Raw genomic sequence first — 22,636 nt, 5'->3', positions numbered from 1 at the left:
CTTAAGGATAGCAAGTTTACTGAATTCTTTTCTACTGAATTCAGGACATTTTTAGACATTAATTTAGGATTGACCAGTAATCCATCCATTCTGTGGGAAACAGCTAAAGCCTTTGCTATGGGGTTAGTTATTTCTTATTCTGCCAGGAAGAAATGGCAGAAGGGTGTGCAACAATGCTTGATCGAGACATATGAAGGCAGCTGAAAAGGCATACTTTGACAGGCCCTTGTTGGCTAAACTGCAGAGGATTGTAGTACTTCAGGTCTGCACTGAACTCCGTGCTCACACAGACAGCTAAGAGGAAGCTTACATTTGTAAACTAAAGGCTGAGCATGGTGATAAGCCAGGCAAGTACTTAGCGTATCTTGCCAGGAAAAGGAATGCTCCCCAAGCCATTACCTCGATCAGGGAGGATGTTGGAATTTTAACCTATGATTCTAAAAGGATTAGCATGGCATTCCAGAAATTTTACGCCGAACTATACCAGTCTAAAAGTTGTGAGGATAGGCAGGTTAGGATGGCGTCTTTTTTAAAGAATTTGGACCTCCCAGGGGAGACCCCTGAACCAGAGTCTCTCCTTAATGCCCATTGTCAGTGCAAGAGGTGCAGGAGGCTGTGAGGCAGCTTCAGAATGGAAAGGCACCTGGTCCTGAAGGACTTCCCAGTGAGATTTATAAGGAATTTATAAGCATACTGTCCGGACCGATGCTTAGTATGTTTAACGAATCACGTAGTCGTGGCCTCCTCCTGCCACCTTTAAGAGAGGCAAACATCTCTCTTATTCTTAAAAAAAGACAGGGCCCAAGTGGACTGTGCTTCCTCTGGTCCAATTTCACTCCTGAATGTCAATTTTAAAATCCTATCTAAGACGCTGGCACTAAGGTTAGAAACTGTGCTGCCCTCTATCATTAAAGAGGATCAGACGGTGTTTATAAAAGGTTGCAGGTCGTAGAATAATGTCAGGAAGTTACTTAATATGATCCAAGTACGTCAACAACGATCGGTACAGGGATTAGTGATCCCTTTAGATGCAGAAAAAGCATTTGACTGGTTGATTGGCCATATCTTTTTTATACTTTAAAGCGGTTTGGCTTGAGTGAGGCCTTTATCAGGTGGGTAGAGGTTTTGTATAGTGACCCTCTTGCTGCTGTACTCACCAATGGTGTGCGCTCAAGCAATTTCAATATTCTTAGGGGCAGTTGACAGGGCTGGCCCTTATCACCATTGCCTTTTACATTGGTGATTGAACCGCTGGCTGAGGCAATACGTAGGGATCCCAATATAACTGCTCCCGAAGTGGAGACAAAGTTGCATAAGATTGCATTGTATGCAGATGACGTTCTTGTCTTTATCAAACCCAACAGTTTATCCTTTACAATACATCTGATACAATACATTAATTCATTTGGCAGTTTTTCAGATTAAAAGATCAACTTTGTGAAATCAGAGGCCATGCCTGTGGGTGGTCTCCCGAAAATGCCTGATCCAGAGGACGAACCTCAATTTCTCTTTAGATGGTCAAAGGAGGGTTTTCTCTATGTAGGAATATTCATTACTCACGTATTTGATCGGCTATTTAAAACCAATTTTGCCCATTTATTCGACAGAATCAAAAAAGACCTTCAAAGATGAGAGGCGCTTCCAATCTCCTGGTTAGGTTGGGTAGCCCTCATTAAAATGAACATTCTCCCCCATCTGCTGTATCCTATGCGAATGCTTCCTTTGTTTTTTAACTAAGCAAACATTTAGAAGACTGAACGGCCGATTCAGTTCCTTTATTTGGTATCGCAAGTGACCCCTTCTTAAATTGATTAAATTGCAGCTACCCCACAGTCTGGGAGGAGTGGATCCCAAATATTAAAAACTATCAGTTAAGCTTGTTACTATCCTATGTGAATGACTGTGCCCAGGGGACTCTCGCTCACTGGCTGGACATCGAAGCATTAGGCAAGATGTCCCCTTACTGGCTTGTTGTTCTTGGACAAAATGAGGACAGTCAAGGAATATTGCCACAGCCCAATAGTAATTAATACTGTCCAGGCGTGAAAGGCAATATGTCAAAATGAGGGTAATATTGCCAAAACATAATCTTTTACACCCATAGTTGGTAAGCCAGGTTTTCAGCCAGGGATGATGGACTTGGGGTTTAAACTATGGGCAGCTACGGGTGTGTCTTGCTTGGGTGACTTATTCGATGGGCATATACTGGTGTCTTTTGACCAGTTGGCTCAGAAATACAAGTTGCCCAGTAGGGACCTATAGATTCCTTTAGATCTGACATGGAGAAGAGGGTGTTGAGTACTGAGAACACACTTTCTGTCTGTAATATCTATCACCTATTGGGAGAGGGTCCCTCGGAAGAGTCTGAATGGCTCCGTAAGGAATGGGAGATAGAGCCAGATGTTAAGATCTCTTCTGAAGTATGGGAGAATATCTGGGAAAATGCAAGGATGATCTCAATCTGCAGCAGGACCCACGCCTTGCAATTGAAGATTCTCTACAGGGTCCACTTGGCTCCAGATTGCCTTTCAAAATTTAAAGCAGGAGTATCTCCAATGTGTCCTCAATGCAAGATGAGTTTGGTTATACTCACTCATTGTCTCTGATCCTGCCACAGGCTGAGGGCATACTGGAGCGCTGTGGTAGGTGAAATAGAGAGGGTCTTGAGGACAGAGATGGCGATGAACCCTGTATCTCTTCTTCTTGGCCTTGTTCATCCACTTCCATTAGATGCGCGCAAAAAAAAGGCTTATCAGTATCCTCACTTTTTGTGCGAGAACAAACATTCAGTTTAGGTGGGTGTCTGAAAACCCCCTGCGGCTACTGGGCTGGTGTAATCTACTCATGGAACACACCCCTTTGAACTTCCTTACAAAAATGGTGCACCGTAAAACTGAGAATTTTTATAAGGTGTGGTGACCCTTTCTGGACTACTTGGATACAGATTTGTCTGCCATACCAAAGTACAGCCATAATGATTCTGTTTAATGAGTCTGGTATCCAGGGAGGAGGAACTACAAACACATCAATATGTAGAAATTTATGCACTTGATGGTCGAGGATGATTACTTTGCTTCATTGAGCTGTATTATTATTATTATTATTGTTATTATTGTCATGATTTTGTTTAGTTAGTTATTAGTTATTGTTTATTTCTTTATGTAATTAGTGGGGGTTTTTGTATTGGCTTGAATTGTTTGTTTTGTATTTGTTGTAATATCCAAAACCTTTTCTTCTCTTTTCAATAAAAATATATTTATAACATTCAAAACACAATGTCAAAAATAATCCTATTAATCTCAACAGCACTCCGTTATTGTACTCACACCAGAAAGAATCCCTTTCTTTATCACAACCGCAGGGCTTAATTTGACCGTCTTTCCAATTCCCAGAATTGAGTATTTGATAGCCCCTTACCCGAGTCTTCATAAAATGTACCTTAAATTTCCTCAGCTTCAAAGAACTCCTTCCGGATTTTAACCAAGTATTTCTGGTTTAGAACTTTCAAACTAAACTCCTTATACTGTAGTATTAATAGTTCTAAACTATCACCCTTCTTTAGCAGCAACTGTCTTACCTATCCAGCTTCAGCTAAGACTTAAAGTCATTGAGTCATAGAATCAAACAGCACAAAAACAGACCCTTCAGTTGAACTTGTCCTTGCTGACCAGGTATCCCACACTTAACTAATCCCATTTTCCTGTATTTCGTTCATATCCTTCTAAACATTTCTTATTCATGTACCTGTCCAAATGTCTTTTAAATGTTGTAATTGTGCCTGCCACTACAACTTCCTCTGGCAGCTCATTCCATACATTCATCACCTTCTGAGTGAAAAAGTTGCCTTGTCAGTCGCTTTTAAATCTTTTCCCTCTCACATTAAACCTATGCCTTTTGGTTTTGGACTACCCTTTTCTTGGAAAAAATTATGGCTGTTTACCTTATCTATGCCTTGTCATGATTTTATGAATTAATATCAGCCTCCCATGCTCCAGGATAAAAGTACCAGCCTATCCAGCATCTCCTTATAGCTCAAACCGTCTGGTCCTGCCTACAACCTTGTAAATTTTTCTGCACCTTTTCTAGTTTGAGGATATCCTTCCCACAGCAAGATGACCAGAATTGTACGCAGCATTCCAAAAGTAACCTCACCAATGTCTTGTGCAGCTGTAATAAGACATTCCAACTTCTATATTGAATGCTCTGACCAAGGAAGGCAAGCATGCCAAACACCTCCTTCACCACTCTGTCTATATGTGACACCACTTTCAAGAAACTATGAGCGTGTACACCTAGATTCCTCTCTTCAGTTGAACTTCAATCACACTTCCCAGTACCCTACCATTAATTGTGTAAGTCCTGCCCTGGTTTACCTAACCAAAATGCAACACCTCACAGTTATCTAAATTAAACTCCATCTGCCACTTCTCAGGCTATTGGTCCATCTGATTAAGATCTCTTTGTACTCTTTGATAACCTTCTTTACTGTCGACTATCCTGTCAACTTTGGTGTCACCTAGAAATTTACTAACCATACCTCATACATTCTTACCCAAATCGTTGATATAAATGACAAACAACAGTGGAACCAGGACTAATCCTTGCAGCACACCTCTGGTCACAGGCCTCTAGTCCAAATAACAATTATCTATCGTCACCCTCTGTCTTCTACCATCAAGCCAATTTTGTTTCCAATTGGCTAGCTTTCCCTGGTCCCATGTGATCTAACCTTACTAACCAGTCTACCATGTGGGACTTTGTTGAAGGTCTTGCTAAAGTCCATGTAGACAATGTCTACTGTTCTACCTTCATTTGCCTTTTTGGTAACCTCTTCAAACAACTCAATAAAATTTTTGAGATTTGTGATTTCCCATGCACAAAGCCATGTCTTAATCAGCCCTTGCATTTCCAAATGCACGTAAATCCTATTTCTCAGAATCCCTTCCAACAACTTACCCACTACTGAAGTCAAATTCACCAGTTCATATTAAGATATGAGTGTTTCCCTCAGGCCAAAATCAAAACTTTGGAACCTGCTTACTGAAGCCTAATGCACAACTGTTTACTCTGTTCATTAGTAAAACTCACCCGGTGAAAACAAAACCTCATTACTGTTCAGGAAATCTCTGTTTTATACTGTTTTAAATTAAATCACCATCACTGCAGAAATACCTACGCGTCAATCACTAAAATCATTCATAGTCAGAGAAATCCCACATACTATTTGTTCAAAATCTAAACTCTATAATAAATAATTTTGAAATATATTCATATAAATAACACATCTCACACACAATACCATATCAGCAACGGATTCTAAGATATGCAATCAGCTTAGGTTGTATGACATTATTACCAATCATGGTACTACCTTGCAATGAACCAGTAGCCAACTCAGACCAAATGCTTGACAAGACAATAATAAACAAAGAAACACAAGAAAAAAAGCCCAATGCAATGAGTGCATGATGCTGCTGAGTGATATCAACAAGCAAGACAATCAAGTTGACAGCCAAGAGTAACTGAGAATAGCATGCACCTCTCCAAATGGGTAAATGATCACAGATCAAATGAGTAGGCAAATCTCCAAAATGTTCCATCGAAATTTGAATTATTAATCTTGTTATCTGTATAATTGTTAAATTGACAATATGCTTCAATAGCTGAAAATGTGTTGCTGGAAAAGTGCAGCAGGTCAGGCAGCATCCAAGGAGCAGGAGAATCGACGTTTCGGGCATGAGCCCTTCTTCAGGCTCATGCCTGAAATGTCGATTCTCCTGCTCCTTAGATGCTGCCTGACCTGCTGTGCTTTTCCAGCAACATATTTTCAGCTCTGATCTCCAGCATCTGCAGTCCTCACTTTCTCCTAATATGCTTCCATACAAAGATGTATATCTGTTTAGGATTTCCTTTCTTCAAAAACAGGGGAATGTTGTGTTATGACTCGCAGCAAATATATGATATATTTTTAAAGAACTAGCTCATGATGGCATCACTATACCATGATATGTGACCTAATGGTACAAAGATCTCAGTCTCCATCCTACTAAGTCCTCATGCAGGATGACACACTGACAGAAGTGTGCTGCAGTACATCAAATACATCCAAATTGCTTTTGCTTTAGCCTAGACATCCAAGTGCCTGTGATTGTACAAAATATGTAGATACCAAGTACTGTACTGCAAGAAAAGTTCATTGTATTTTTAGTACTACATGATTCACATCTCATGTCAGTAATGTAAATGTTATCTCTGTGTAGTTGCCAGTCGTCAACAATTATGTCATGTCAAATCATCTAACCCAGCAGAAAAAGTGGGCTTTCAACTCATTTGGTTTAAATTGTGCCCACACTGTGAATCAGATAAGCAAAAAACAGTACAATAAGCTACTGTACCATTCTATTCGACCAGTGGAAATCCTTCTATGAAAGAGTGCTTGCTGTTCCCAATAAAAAACATCTTCCCATTTTGATCCTGATAAATCTTCAGATTTTATAATAATCTGAGTAAAATTTAAATATTGGTTTAATTATTGTACCTCAGTTCATACTTCTTCTACAATATGATGCTAATTATTTCTGCATCCTCAGTCAGGTATGAAAACAATGCATTGAACTCTCAGTATACCTGTCAAGGAAGATTTTTTTCACACAGTACATCTCATGCTAACCTACACCATTATCAATGTCTATAACTCAACTAGGTTGTGCAATAATTATAGAAAGGAAAATTAACAGTGGTTACTTTCCCTTAACATCAACATTTTACTTAACCTTCAATGCTTCAAAAAACATATAATTTAAAATCACACATTACGTTTCTATATTTTGCATTTTTCTCACAAAATTTGATAATTGCACATTTCTCAAATAATATTTCTGGCCTCTCTTTTGAAATTTCAAAATGTCAATAACATTCAAACTAACAACATATAGGAACAATGTAGCAGATTTATGAAGGGAAGTACACAAGTATAAGGTCAGAGTTTTACATCAGGGAAAGAAGCTCTTCAGTCCATATATCCTCATCGGTCATCAGGCAACATCTACTCTAGTCCCATTTTCCAGCAATTGGCCCCTAGCCTTGTATGCTATGGTGGTTCAAAGTGATCATCTAAGTGTTTAATAAATTTTAAGTTTAAATTTTGCAGAAAATTATATTTCCTCATCTATGTCTAAACCACAGTTTTACATATACATTTGAACATTGAGAGAATGAGAGTAACATATCAGTGTGAAATCACTTTTACAGACTTTTAAATCATGTTCCTCCAACATACCTGCGGCAAAGCTTGCACAACTGTATCGAGTAAAGCCCTCATTCCAGTAGCCATCTTGAGTAGTTTCAGCACTAGGGATGTAAAAATTAATAAGGAACACTTAATATACTAGTTATTATAAGTAGTGAATACACATGAAGAGTAAAAATATATACTTGGTAAGATTATTTGAATAGATGATTTAATAAACACCATGACTGCACTTATTCCCTCCCTGGAGATGGTGAGGCAAGTTGTAAGAAGGCAAATAATTGGGAAGATTGGCCTCAATGTGCTACCAGCTTGATTACCTGCCATTCCTGGCAGGTGAGAAATGTGACTAGTTCTCTGAATCAGGAACCAGGTCAGCCTGTCTGTTGCATTAATAGGTGGGTAGAATGAGGATGGTTGTCCTCCATTCTCTCAATCCAGGACGAATTGGGAGCAGGGATGGAGAGACAAGGAGGTCGCTACTGAAGGTCACACACCCTGGTCTTGACTGTAACCTCTTTGAGCACTCTCTCCTGAAGGAAAATTGCCTATCCATTTACTCTTGGATCTCTGCTGATTGGCCAGCAGCTTCAAGCAAGGTAGAACTTCCACATCAAGGCACGTGATTTGCCTGGATGCTTGCCAATCAACTCTTAGAGTTTGATCTGGTGAGTTCTAACATAGATGGGGTAGGGAGGCAGTCACTACTGGAGACGCTCACACCGACACTTAGTGTTTAGAGCGCTGAACAGCCAAAGCCAGATGTTTTGTTGTTTCTCTGGTTGTAAAGCATTCCCTGAGCAAAACTCAGAATTGAACATCAGTTTGGAAGGACACAGGTCCATTATACAGCCCACCTAACTCTCCTTCTGTTTTTTTAGTTACAATCTGTACAATCTGCCTCTATAGTATCTTTCCACCAGGGACAATACTTCTTCAGGTTGTATTGATAGAAATCAATTCAAATGTTTTAAACAAAAACAGAAATTGCTGGAGAAACTCAGCAGATCTGGCAGCATCTATGGAGACACAAACAGAGTTAACGTTTCAAGTTCAATATGACTTCTTCAAAAAGGAAAGGGCATCGAAAATGAAGAGCTGGGGAACAAATGGTGTGGAGGCCCAAAAGACAAAGGAGTTGCTAATTGGGAGAGAACATGAGAGAAAATCCACATTTACCTCTAACAATGCCATGGACTAAACCACTTGTAATGTTTCATTTGTTCTTGGCATAAATGTCATACAAAACTTTTCCATATTTCATAGAGTCATAGAGGTTTACAACATGGAAACAGGCCCTTCAACTTGTCCATGCCACCCAGTTTTCACAATTAAACTAGTCCTATTGCTCCATATCCTCCCAGACCTATCCTATCCATGTACCTGTCCAAATGTTTCTTAAATGATGAAACTGTACTCACCTCTGGCACTACCTCTCGCAGCCATTCCAGACACTCGTCACCCTCTGTGAAAAAATTGCCCCTTTGAACCCTTTTGTATCTCTTCCCCCACACCTTAAATCTATGCCCTCTAATTTTAGACACCCCTACCATGTAGACTATCTACCTTAACTACACATCTCATGATTTTATAGACCTGTATAAGGTTACCCCTCAGTCTCCTATGCTCCAGGGAAATAAGCCCCAGCTTATCCAGCCTTACCTTATAACTCAAACCTTCCAGTCCAGGTAGAATCCTGGTAAATCTTTCTCCACTCTTTCAAGTTTCGTAATATCCTTTCTATGTATGGTGACCAGAACTGCACGCAATACTCCAAATGTGGCCTTACTGACATCTTGTACAGCTGCAACAAGACATTCCCACCTCCTATACTCAGTGCTGGGATCAATGAAAGCAAGCATACCAAAAACCTTCTCCACCACCCTGTCTATCTGTGACTCCATTTTCAAGGAGCTATGAACCTATAACACTCCAGGATTTCCCAGAGCCCTATTATTGACTGCGTATGTCCTGCTCTGTTTCGACATACCAAATTACAACACTTTGCATTTATCTAAATTAAACTCTACCTGCCATTGCTTAGCCCACTGCTCTAGTTGATCCAGATCTCATTGTATTCCCAGATAACTTTCAGTGTCCACTACACCAATCTTGGTGTCATCTGCAGACTTTCTAAGCAAACTTCCTAAGTTCTCGTCCAAATCATTTATATAAATGATGAATAATATTGGATCCAGCACCTGATTCTTGTGGCACACACCGCTGGTCGTAGGCCTCCAGTCTGAAAAACAACCCTCCACACCACCCTCTGTCTTCTATCTTCAAAACAATTTTGTATCCAATTGGTTAGCTTTCTCTGGATCCCGTGAGACTTAATCTTACCCAACAGCCTACAATGCAGTACCTTTTAAAAGTCTTGCAATGTCCATGTAGACAACGTTTACCACATTGCCCTCATTTATTTTCTTGATCACCCCTTCAAAAAACTCAATCAAATTTTGTGAGACATGGTTTCCCATGCACAAAGCCATGCTGAGTATCCCAAATGAGTCTTTGCCTCTCCAAATGCCAACATTAGCCACCCTCCAATTTTCGGGCACTTCACCCTTGGCTGTCCATGATACAAGTACTCAGCACCCTGCAATTTACTCACTAGCCTCCCACAAAGTCCTCGAGGCACTTCATCAGGTCCTGGGGATTTATCTACCTTAATGCGTTTTAAGACTTCCAGCACCTTTTCTTCTGTAAAGTGGACTCTCTTCAAGACATCACTATTTATTTCCCTAATTTCACGAGCATGCATGCCTTTCTCGACAGTAAATACTGATGACAAATATTTATTTGGGATCTCACCCATCTCTTGTGGCTCTGCACATAGATGGTCTTGCTGGTCTTTAAGAAGTCCTATTCTCTCCCTGATTACTCTTCTGCCATTCAGGGATACTTGTAGAGTCTCAATGCATTCTTCTTTACCTTATCTGTCAAAACTATCTTATGTCCCCTTTTAGTCCTCCTGATTTCTTTCTTTAAGTGTATTACATCACCCTCTATACTCCTCAAGGAATTCACTTCCTCCAGCTGCCTATACATGTCACATGCCTCCTTTATCTTGACCAGGGCCTCAATAACTCTAATCATCCAGAGTTTCTTACTCTTGCCAGCTTAACCCTTCACTCTGACAGGAACATGCTGGCCTTGAACCCTCATGAACTCACTTTTGAAAGCCTCCCACATATCAAATGTTCTTTTGCCTGCAAACAGCCTCCCCCAATCAATTTTTGAAAAATCCTGTCTAAGACCATCAAAATCGACCTTGCCCCAATTTAGAATTTCAAATTGAGGACCAGACCATAGGTATTTTAAAACTAATGGAATTGTGGTCACTGGTCCCAAAGTGCTCCCCCACTAACACTTCTGTCATTTGTCCTGCCTTATTTTCCGACAGGAGGTCAAGTTCTGCCCCTTCTCTAATAGGCCATCTACAGACTACATGACAGATTCTTCCTGATCATACTTAATAAATTTGTCTCCATCCAAGCCCTTAAAACCATGGCAGTCCCAATCAATATTAGGAAAGTTAAAATCCCCTACTATTACAACCCTATTATTCTTGCAGCTATTTGCATTGTCCTTCCATATTTGCTCCTCAATCTCCCAGTGACTCCCTCAATCTGGTAGTAGCAATCAGGTAATAGTTGTAACAGGAGGTTCCATTCCTCTGCTAGAGCAGGTGCTAATGTCCAGTATCCTGATTTCAATGGGTCTGCAGGGTGGAGTGCATTCTTTTCAGGTATCTGGGTGCCACTTAGTCTAGGTAGGCTTTGTGGGGCTTCAGGACCTGAGGAGACTGGGGATGCCCTCGGGGCTGCAGAATTGGTGATGCTATTGTGAGGTAGGAAGTCTATTATCAGATCATTTAAGGAGTATATTCCTTCAGTCTTGAAGCTGTTTAGGGAACGTCTTGTTTTGCTGTTTAGTTCCTGAGCTGGCTGAGGTCAAGTTGAGGTATTATGGGTATGCTCTGTTTAGCTAAAAACAGACATGGTTTCTGTGAACAAGTAGTGTGCAGGTAGAGTGATTTATTTTTCTCCCACAGTCACAAACAACAAAGGTATATCCCAGTGAGGAAGAAGAATTCTAGGAAGGAGATAAACCAACCATGGTTAAGCAAAGAAGTTAAAACTTGCGTCAAATTGAAAGAAAAAAACCCAACACAATAACGAAAATATTAGTGGTATTATAGAGGATTGAAATTTTTTTAACACAAACAAAAGGTAACTAAATAAATAATAAAGAAGAAGAAAATAAGTTTTGAGGATATGGGTTTCTCCCACTTTTCCTCTATTATTTTAGTATCCTGTTTTTTTTGTTTGACAGAGATGCAACAGCACTACTTTGTTTCAGTTGACCCTCAATTAAAGCTTGAAAAGCATTTGCTGAGGTCAGTTTGTTATGACAAATGTTGAAACAAAAATGCAATTCAAAGGTCACAAGACAGAAAATAAGAATAATGTGCATGTCATACAGAAAGTTTTAAAAACTTTATTATGTATAGGTTCTAGAGCATTACTAGGTTAATTTCATCTGTAAAAACTAGCTGTACCTACAGTAAAATAAAAGTTTACCGGCCAGCTGGTCCACTCATTAGTTTCCTACTTCTTGCTTTGTCACTTAAAGTGAATTGAGTCGAAGGAATGCATTGCGAATTGGCACAGACAGCTACTGCTGACACAATTCAAAACCAAAACTAATTAAGGTATATACAATTGGACCGATATGAATTGTAGCAAATAATCATACCAGGAAGTAATGCAAAGATTGCCATCTAATACTGATGTTTAACTGTGAGTAGAAATGTAAATTAAGATTCTTCATCAGGTTATTTACAATAACTCCCAGGCATCCATTACTCTTTATGCAATGTGCTACTACTGATATAAAGTCCAAACAGAAAACGGGTACAAAGTTTGCCATTGCTTTTCAAAAATCAATCTAGCAATAATCAAGATAATTTTAGAAGTTATACTAATAAGGGATAATATTACCTCTTGCAATTCGTAGCACCCTCATGATGCGAATGATTGTGGGGTTAATGGGCAGGGAGGCATTAATTTCAATTTCTTCCAAGGTTATTCCCATTATTGAAAGCAGAACAATAGCAAGATCCAATTGGTTCCATCTGAAAAAAAGAAATTGCTTTTGCATTTGTGTATTCCACGCACACTGTAATTAGTGAGATAGTGATGGTATGGGAAGTTTTATGACATACCACCTGCAATTTAACCAGTGTTGGCCCAGATCTTCTGGGTCTCTGGATCATCAGAAACTAGACACAAGAGCCAAGAAGCACATCAGGACCTGATGGTAGTCCAAATATGCTAAATCTATGGGAATTGGTGGGATATTTAAACTTCCGATGGTCAGTTCTTCTGCTTCCCCGAATAGATCAGATTTACCTATCTGGATAATTTTGGGCACTATTTTGGGGCGGCATGGTGGCACAGTGGTTAGCACTGCTGCCTCACAGCGCCAGAGACCTGGGTTCAATTCCCGCCTCAGGCGACTGACTGTGTGGAGTTTGCACGTTCTCCCCGTGTCTGCGTGGGTTTCCTCTGGGTGCTCCGGTTTCCTCCCACAGTCCAAAGATGTGCAGGTTAGGTGAATTGGCCATGCTAAATTGCCCCTTGTGTTAGGTAAGGGGTAAATGTAGGGGTATGGGTGGGTTGCGCTTTGGCAGGGCGGTGTGGACTTGTTGGGCCGAAGGGCCTGTTTCCACACTGTAAGTAATCTAATCTAATCTAATCTAATCTATATACCTAACTCTCTGGATGAGCCCTTAATCTGTAACTCGGCTCCTGAGCTCCTTACTCATCTACCAGACTTCATTAGTTCCTGACTATCATTGAACTGCGCCAATACTCCAACTCCCATGACCCAATACGATAGTGCCGGACCAACTGCATTGAACTGCAATGAAGCATAGAAAGCAAGAGAACAGCCAAAACTGATAGTGATTGCTACTTCATGGAAAATCTGAGTTTCAACTTAATTTATGCCATGTATTTTAAAACAAGGACAAATCCTTGTCACTAGATTTTCTGTGAATACAGTACTCCTTTAAATCTTTCATTGAGATATATGTAAACTTCACCAAAATGCTCATCAGATAACATCTGTTTGCTAACTTTATTTTCTAGGATTGAAAAATAACATCACGTCTGTTCAACCAGATGTAACTCATCAGGGTCTTTTACTTCCACAATGACTGTTTGCAATTAACAAGAGGGAGTATTAACATTCAAAGCACAAGCATGACTTTGTTCCATGCTGCGAGCTTTTGAATCATTTCAATCTTTGATTTGTAAAATTTAAAGGGACTTGCAGAGAGCTGGACCAACAATCATTCGGTCAAAATATTCACACTTCCTATGTTTTGGGCTTGGACTGGAGAATTGGATGTTAATGAAAAACATTTTAGGTTTCATTCTAACAATTGTGAGTGGTAATTTACAGAGCAGTCTGCAGAGACTAAATGCCTACTGACAGTATAATACATTGAAGCAATTTTTATGACAAATTAACACATAAAAATTAGGTTCATGCTGAGTGACAAAGTAACACCACGCCTTTCCATGTATCCTTAGCCAACATTAGAAATGTTACATTAATGGAGAGTTTCTCATGAAATCCAAGTTAGTAAGAAAACCTAAAAGATTAACTTAGCAAATTCAAGCAAAAGAAATAGCTCAATAACATGCTGCTGCATTTATGTATTTGTGATTATACCAAGAGCATAATATCAAATTCTAAACTACTTTGGTTAATGGAAGAAAAAGGAAGTAGTATATTTTAATGATGATCACATTTATTTTGTACATTTAGTTTTGGAATGTATCGCTCGTAACATCAACATTTATTGTCCGTCCTTAGTTATACTTGTGCAAGTAGTGATGAGCCTCCTACACTGAGTGGTATGTGAATCTGCCAAAGGTGCATCTGCAATGTTCAATTTTTTAAAGTGTACAATTGGACATGGCTTATGTAGGCCAAACCTCAAGTACATCAGGTACGTGGACGTTGCTGTTTGGCTCAGCATTTAGTGTCCATCCCTAACTGCTCAAAGAACAGTTATTTATTCATTCACAGCATGCGGGCATCACGTGTTAGGTCAGCATCTATTGCCTGTCCCCAATTGCCTAGAGGATCAGTTAAGAATCAACCACATTGCTGTGGGTCTGGAATCACATGTAGTCCAGACCAGGTAAGGATGGAAGTTTCCTTCCCTAAAGGACATGAGTGAACCAGATGGGTTTGCATTCAACTTCACTGCTGTGGGTCTGGAGCCACATGAATGCCTGATCAGGTAAGGACAGCAGTTTCCTTCCTTCGAAGATATTGGTGAACAAGACGGGTTTCTCCCTGATAATGAACAACTAGTTCATTCTATTTTAATTCACTTCATTTTATTTCCAGATTTTTATTGAATTCAAATTCTACCATCTGCCATGGCAGGACTCAAATCCCAGAAAATATCCTGTGTCTCTGGATTGATAGCCTAGCAACAAAACCACTTGACCGTTACCTTGCCTTGAACTGATCCCTGTACCAATGAAGTTTATATTTTGCTTACAAGGAAGTATGTAGACCCATGGAATGTGATGGTTGTCTTTAGCTCATGGTTCCAAATAACCTTCTGGCCTTTTAAAAAATGTAATCTTCTCAGAACTGAAACCAAAACTCACCTGCCCCTATTTTAACATTCATATCCAAAAGGGTAATAATACATTATTTGGAAATTTAGAACATAGAAAAGTACAGCTCAGAACAGGTCCTTTAGCCCATGATGTTGTGTCGAGGATTAATCCTAATGTAATGTAAAACAAAATAACTTAACCTATGCACCCCTCAATTCACTGCTAACCATGTGCATGTCCAGCAGTCACTTAAATGTCCCTAATGACTCTGGTTCCACCACCACCGCTGGCAACGCATACCATGCTTTCACAACTCTCTGCGTAAAGAACCTTCCTCTGACATCCCCTCTATACCTTTCTCCTAATATCTTAAAACTATGACCCCTTGTGCCAGTCAATCCTGCCCTGGGGAAAAGTCTCTGGCTATTGACTCTATCCATTCCTCTCATTATCTTGTATACCTCTATCAGTTCACTTCTCTTCCTCCTTCTCTCCAGAGAGAATAGCCTGAGCTTAGTCAACCTCTCTTCATAAGGCAAGCCCTTCAGTCCAGGCAGCATCCTGGTAAACCTTCTTTGCACTCTCTCCGAAGTCTCAGTATCTTTCCTAAAGTAGGGTGACCAGAACTGGACACAATATTCCAAGTGTGGTCTCACCACTTACTTGTAGAGCTGTAGCAAAATCTCGGAGCTCTTAAACTCGATCCCCTGTTAATGAAAGCCAAAACACCATATGCTTTCTTAACAACCTTATCCACTTGGGTGGCAACTTTGAGGGATCCATGTACTTGAACACCAAGATCCCTCTGTTCCTCCACACTGCCAAGAATCCTGTCTTTAATCCTATATTCAGCATTTGAGTTCGACCTTCCAAAATGCATTGCTCCGCATTTATCCAGGGTGAACTCCATTTGCCATTTCTCAGCCCAGTCCTGCATCCTGTCTATGTCGCGCAGCAGCCTGCAATAGTCCCCAATGCTATCAATGGCATCTCCAACCTTTGTGTCATCTGCAAATTTGCTCAACCTCCTCATCCAAGTCATTTATAAAAACTACAAAGAGCAGAGGCCCAAGAACAGAGCCCTGTGGGACTCCACTCAACACTGACCTTATTACAAATTTCATCACAAACTTTGTAAATTACATTAGACTAAATGAGATTGGAGTTAATATAGTATTATGGATTGAGAACTGGTTAACAGACAGAAAGCAGAGAGTAGGATTAAATGGATCATTCTCAGGATGGCAGGCTGTTATTAATACATTACCACAAGGATCATTTCTAGGTCCATAGCTGTTCACAATCTACATGAACAATTTGGATGTGAGGTCAAATTATAATATTTCTAAATTTGTTAATGTCACAAAACTGGCTGGGAACATAAATTGTGAAAGGAGCTAAGGAGGTTTTGAGGTAAATTGTATAGGCAAAGAGAATGGGCTAGAACGTGGTGGATGGAATACAATGTGACTAAGTCTAGAGTTATTTAGTTTGGCATATAAAAAACAAAGCCAGAATACACATTGTGATATTTTAATTTGGAATATTAGCATTTCAAGTCACTAACTAGTAGGCCGCATCTTGTCTCCACATTAATGAGTTCCTAATTTTATGCAGGTCATAGAGTGATGAGTAATATGAGAAAGTAAACTCCAGGATTTTGCCATGACACTGAAGGATCAGCAATATAGCTCCAAGTCCAAGTTAGGATGGTTTGTAACTTCTGAGTCTTTAGAATTCCTTTCCTTTCCTTAACAGGATGTGGATGCAGAGTCTTTAAATCTTGTTAAGGCGCAGGTAGATAAACTCTTGATTACCATAGGGTGAAAGCTTTATCGGAGGTATACAGGAATGTAGAGTTGAGATTAAAATCAAATCAGCCATGATCCAATTAAATGGTGGAGCAAACTCAAAGGGCTGAGTGGCCTCCTTTTGTTTCTTGTTCGTATGTTCAAAGTATGTCATTTGAAGGGTACTTTAGTTAAGAAAGCTAATTACCTAACTTTCTGTGACATATTTAATGGGAAATTACCATAAAGTCCAGCAAACATTTAGAAGTAATGGGAAGGCAAAATGTCTGATACAGTTTTTACAAAACAGCATGTGAATGCCACAAATCAGCCTTCAAGTTCTAAATAGATATCATTCATGCCATATAGCTTAATCATCAGATTTACTAGTCAATGTACAGGCTAATAGTATTGTTGATATGGCATTAATTTTTCAAATAAAAATGGCTCACCCTCATTGTTTCTTTTAAAAATGTCATTATATCATCATGACATCATATATTTTGGTTTGGCACACAGTTTGTTTTTGCAATGTTCCCCTCATGATTAACAATAGAAATGCTTCTTTTCTATATAGTCAAAGATTGATTTTGATTTTGTCAGCCCAGAGAAGCTTCGATAGGCATCTCTATTCTGTGTTAATGAGCAATCCTTGATGTAACTTTCTGAAAATGGCAATTTGGATGCAATCTAACCACTTAAAGTACCTTTTAACAGCATTACCACACTGGGTTTCTTATGATAGGTTCCCTGGATGCCATTAACTTCTGTTGCAACTTTGCATATAAAAGTTCCCAACTTCCCTACTTTGACATAAGTTTGACAGAGCAATGAACTAGCGATTAGCTATTTTTGATGTATGTATAATTAGCTGATCATATTTATACATCCTGTATGTGTGATGTGTACATCAGTATGTAATATCAGCAGTATAATATCAATATAATGTCAATACACAAGAATTCCTCCAAGCAAGCTCCAAATGTCCCTTAAAATAAATTCCTAATTAATCAGTGAACTCCAATTTTCCACTCCAACATAGTCTTAATTGCTTTCTTTACCCAAATTCCATTTCTCCCATCTCCAAATGTTCCTGTGCAGCATCCAACCAATGGCTTTTTAAAAAAATCTGTGAATACCATGTCCATTGCATTTCCTTCCTTTCACCAAATGTTACTTTCTCAATGAACTGTATGGGTTCTATGAAACATAATCATATCTTTTGAGATCTGTGCTAGTTACTTTTAATATATTCTCTCTAATAACTCATGTCGAATTAATGTACCTGAAGTTATATTGGGACACATGTTGATCAAACTAGCCTGTAATAACTGTCTCATTCATCTAAATTCCTGTATCACATTGATCCTCTGACTAAAAGCACACACAATAGAGTCCGAAAACAGACGTTCAAGATTCTTTGCCATTTCCTTTCACAGAATCTCAGGATGTTTTACTGAGGTCCTGTTGGTTTTTGTTTCTCCTTTGGCCTAACTCAAAATTTATCTTTGATACATCATAATATTGTTCAGCTAGCTGTCAACCAATTCAGAATTCCTCTCCAATATCACTCTCTTAAAAACATGCAAAGTGCTCATTTAACATCTGTCAATATTCTACAAATTGAGAATTTTTTTTCTCTCATTTTTAACAGTGTTTGTTACTTTTTATACACTTTTAATATTCTTTCCTTATATTCCCTCCTGGCTTTGCTTACAATTTCTGTCTCTTCTAAATTTACTACATATTGTAATCATTTTCCATTCTTTCCCAGTTGGCAGTCAGGTTTGTGTTCTGTTTTGATGTAGACATTAAGTAATATAATTTAGAAAGTAATTAATTAATTGGAAATCAAGCATTTGAGAAAATGAGCAGAAAAACAAGAAGACTTTAGATAGTTCCAGTTAAACTGTTAGCACCAGCACAAGTGTGATGTACTGAATAGAGTGCTTTGGGCTGCCATTTCTATAGGGAAGTAAGTAAAAAAGTGTCTTACCTGTCTTTAAAGAATCTCCTGAAGCCAAATGCAATGAGTTTAAGAATAGATTCGAAGACAAAGACGATGGTGAACACGTAGTTACAATACTTTAGAGCTTCTTCAAGCGACTGGTGGAAAGCAAGTCAATAATAAAGTATTACAAGAATACAAAAGTCAGTATTTTGCTTAATGGGTGATGAAATGTTATTAACACCAAAAGAACAAATACTAACAGCTATTGGACATGTCCCAAAATTGACAATGATTCACTAGTTCCAAATGTATAAACATGTTCTTTCACATATGGAAATAAAAACAGTTGTTGCAGTAGAACACAACAATCTTATATTTGAGCAATGGTTACATTGTTGTGTTAACAATGATTTATCCTATACAAGAAGTTGGCCTTTCAATTAAGCAATGTAAGTTCTAGAAATAACTGGAGAAACTCAAAGTTCGAATCTAGCCATCTAAATGGTATGCAAGATACTCTTTGCCTGCTATTTGAGGAGAATTGGAATGACCTCAATCCAGTTTCTAGTTCAGCATTACTTGCCATTTTACTCAATCAAAAATACAGCAATGAGCTAGATTCTGTAGAAGACCACTGCAGTTGCAACTTTAGAAGTGGTGGAACATGAATCATGGTTATTCTATAGGCAACCAAAAAGAAAAAGCATCCAGGAACCATGTCCAATTATAGATCCCTAAATAGATGGCCTGTGGCCATAGGTGTAGCTCTTTAGCATCTAGGGTTCATGGATGAGATCTAAAGCAGCATTAAATGACCCTCATCTTCACTGGGAGTGCTGTGTGCCACCAGGAAGGCCCTTGCCACATCATCAATTTTTCCACAAGTGGAAACATAATTGAAATTAACTAGCTACCCGCCTCTGCCAGGGAAGATTGCTTGGAGATGTGATCATGTTAAGTTATTTAATTTTCTATTGCTCCTGCCGGCAGATTTATTTCCCAGGAACCAGGAACATTCAAGTCCATTGTCCCTGGAGAGGTCAATGAAAACTGTCACATTTGTTAAAATGACAAATGCAGCTGCACTCTAAAAGCAGGAAGCAACTCAAATTAATTGAGCAATGCAGCAAGAGTATTTTCTCCACCTAATGTTTCTGGACCAGCACTAATTGTGCTGTACATGAGCTTGGTAAATTTAATTGTTGCATTGCATCCCTAAAATATAAAATATTGAATGAGTTGATATTTGTGTTTGCCAATCTTGATGAGAATAAAACTCAAATAAACATTTACTTTAAACTGTGCTTTTTAAAAGCTCATGAACAACAGGGCTATGCGTTATCACCAAATTATCTTTTTTATAATTATTAAGAAAACCAGAAGTTTATGTTCATTGGTTTATGGCCCATACAGACCATCTCATAGCAAGGTTATACATCTGCATTCCTCCACACACTTACAGGTGGCTGGTGGTAGTGCTCCATGGACATTGTGATAACATTTATACCAATAATGAATGTGATGAATAGATCCAGATAGTGGTTGGTGCACAACTTATGGATGTAAAGTCGAGCAGGGGAGTAGTCAGCATAATAGGGTCTGCGTTGGGCTTCTGACAGAGAGAAAAATGGGAGAAAACAAAACTTGATTACTTTCAATTTTCACAGGGAAAGTAGTAAACAACAATGTTCACAAATGTGCAGGGAACATTTATATATTTAATCTACTAAAATCATTTAACTTCTTGGCTATTTCTGGCATGAGTTAGCATCATCTAATGCCCATTTACAGGTTTAATCTGAATTAAAGTGTAGATTACATTAGACACACACTGGATTTTTTCATTATTTTGTAGACCAAGAAACTCAAAATTAAATTCCAGAATCTGTAGATATTTACTCATAGACCATGACCCCTCCACGTCATCAATGTGAAACCTGGAGGGGAGGAATGGTCAGTGAGAGTGAAAACAGAGATGAGAGGCTAAAGTTATATCATTTTCATGCACTTAAACCACCAGTTGAATGGCCTTAGGGTTGCATGCAAATAAGTATGTCTAGTCTAGCGCATCTTACAGCTATACAGCAATGTATGCGTGTAAGGTACACAAGAGGAGAATGAACTGTTTGTTTTAGAAGGATGGAAATTAATAGGTCAGTTGTTAAAAATTCACCCATGCAATGTTTTGGTCTTCCGTTAAAGACATTTTTGAAATTATGTAATAATTATATTAGAATTGAACAACAACTTTGCTCTTAACACTAACTTTCACATAGCAAGAGAAGCTTAGTCATGCTAATAACCCTGTTTCTGCTATGAAGACAAATAAAATTAATATAAATATTATCAAATGCATTAAAGCCAAAGCAACAATTACATGAGTGGATCTTATTCATGATGTAGGTCTAATTTGTTATATTGCAACTATTGAAATGAAATATATACCATGCAGTTAATACATGCTCATTTTGCATTAACACATGCAATTTACCATGCACTGCTAGATTGCACAGTGCGAGGTTAGGGAGGAATTGCTATGGGAAGTTAAAACTAGGAGAACAGAGAATAAAGTAAGTTAATTATATAATAGGAGATTTATTCAGAGTGTTTCAAAACAAATGGTGTACGTGGAAGGACACTTCCCTTTCTAGCTCTTTAGGTGAAGTAAATTTGCACTTTCCTAGTATTAAGGATATCAATATAAATGCAAGTTGTAAGTAACTATTATTATTTACAATAAAAGGTTTGTACTTAAACTGCTAATATAAAATATGGAAGAGACACTCAGAATCTAATTCGTTCAGAGTTCATCTGAAAAGCATTTTATTCTTGACTCAATGGAGAAGCACAAATTAAACTTGGATTTGTCATTGCTCTTATTGTTAAGTTCCCCTCAGCTTGTACAAAACAAAAATTATGCCCTAATTCTGCCATTGTTTTAGCCAGTAATAACAATTTTTATTTGCACAATGGTTACTCTTATTCAAATTTATTTATTGATATCACTAGTCATTTTGCACATTATTGCACATTTCTGTATTTTAATAGCAGTACTAAAATTTAACTAACTCTACAGTTTGTAGCAGTAACACAAAAGTTGTTGATCTCTCCTTGCAGGGTACAAACTAGTAGAGTACACTCTTTTCCAGTAATTATATTCCTAGTGAGAATGACAGGAATAATTCATAAAAGAATCAGGATTCAACATGCAGGCCCAAACTTCCACCACAGGGATTATGAAATATTAGCACAATGCCAGTTTTGGTAAGATTTTCGAGTTACAATTTTAAAGAAGAAGCAGTGGGTAACCGCCTTCAGTGAATGAGTGACCTTCATGTTTGACATTTCCAGTTTCTTCCAGGGGCAAGGAAGTGGACTGAACATCCTGAACTGTGGAGTCCAATTCTTCTTTAATGAAAAGTTTATGATTCTGCAATGCCTGAGCTAAAATATGTCATGAATAGTTTTATAAGAAATTATGTTTCATAGTGTGTGATTGCAGAAGTCGACACGCTGATCATACTACCCTCTGGGGAAAGAAGTGGGGAGAAGCAATTTTGTTTGTTATTTGTGATCAAAATAACTAAATGCAGAAATATAGCATAAAAAGCAAAATTTTCAATAAGTCAATGAAACTGCCTAGGAAAGATGCAAGAGGACACATTCCTTCTAACCACAACATCTATATGGTAGAATTTTATAAACAGATTGTGACAAAAGGACAGCACTAAAACGTACAGCACACACTACGCATCTTTCTGAGTCTGCCACATTCAGCCAAAACTTTGGGACTTCTCCAGGTACTGCTTTTGGCAAACGTGAACTGGAAGAAATAATATCTTTTCTTTACAATCAAGTATGTTTTCCTATTTTTCTCTATCATCTAAAAATATCTTTAGATATTAAAGACATCAAGGGGTATGGAGAGAACACGTGAATATAGAATTGAGATAGAGGATCAGCCATGATAATGATGGCACAGCAGCCTCAA

The 22,636-nt window shown here is 38.5% G+C and overlaps 1 protein-coding gene across 4 annotated transcripts in view; it reads right to left on the bottom strand.

The window, feature by feature from the left end:
- The window catches only part of cacna1ha (calcium voltage-gated channel subunit alpha1 Ha), a 552,389-nt gene that overhangs the window by 53,031 nt on the left and 476,722 nt on the right, over positions 1-22,636 (bottom strand). For all 4 annotated transcript variants that reach the window (XM_087997955.1, XM_087997957.1, XM_087997956.1 and 1 more), the window contains exons 26-29: positions 20,106-20,257; positions 18,691-18,800; positions 12,256-12,389; positions 7,280-7,350 (exon numbers count right to left, since the gene is read on the bottom strand). In XM_087997955.1, the coding sequence (XP_087854081.1) occupies positions 7,280-7,350; positions 12,256-12,389; positions 18,691-18,800; positions 20,106-20,257 (467 nt within the window). The remainder of the gene's footprint in view (positions 1-7,279; positions 7,351-12,255; positions 12,390-18,690; positions 18,801-20,105; positions 20,258-22,636) is intronic.

Source organism: Chiloscyllium plagiosum, unplaced genomic scaffold, assembly GCF_037043375.1.
Source record: "Chiloscyllium plagiosum isolate Xiang-an unplaced genomic scaffold, Cpla_swu_hap1 HiC_scaffold_20, whole genome shotgun sequence".
NCBI lineage: Eukaryota > Metazoa > Chordata > Chondrichthyes > Orectolobiformes > Hemiscylliidae > Chiloscyllium > Chiloscyllium plagiosum.
The sequence above is the reverse complement of the archived record's forward strand: the minus strand, read 5'-3'. Positions and strand labels throughout refer to the sequence as shown.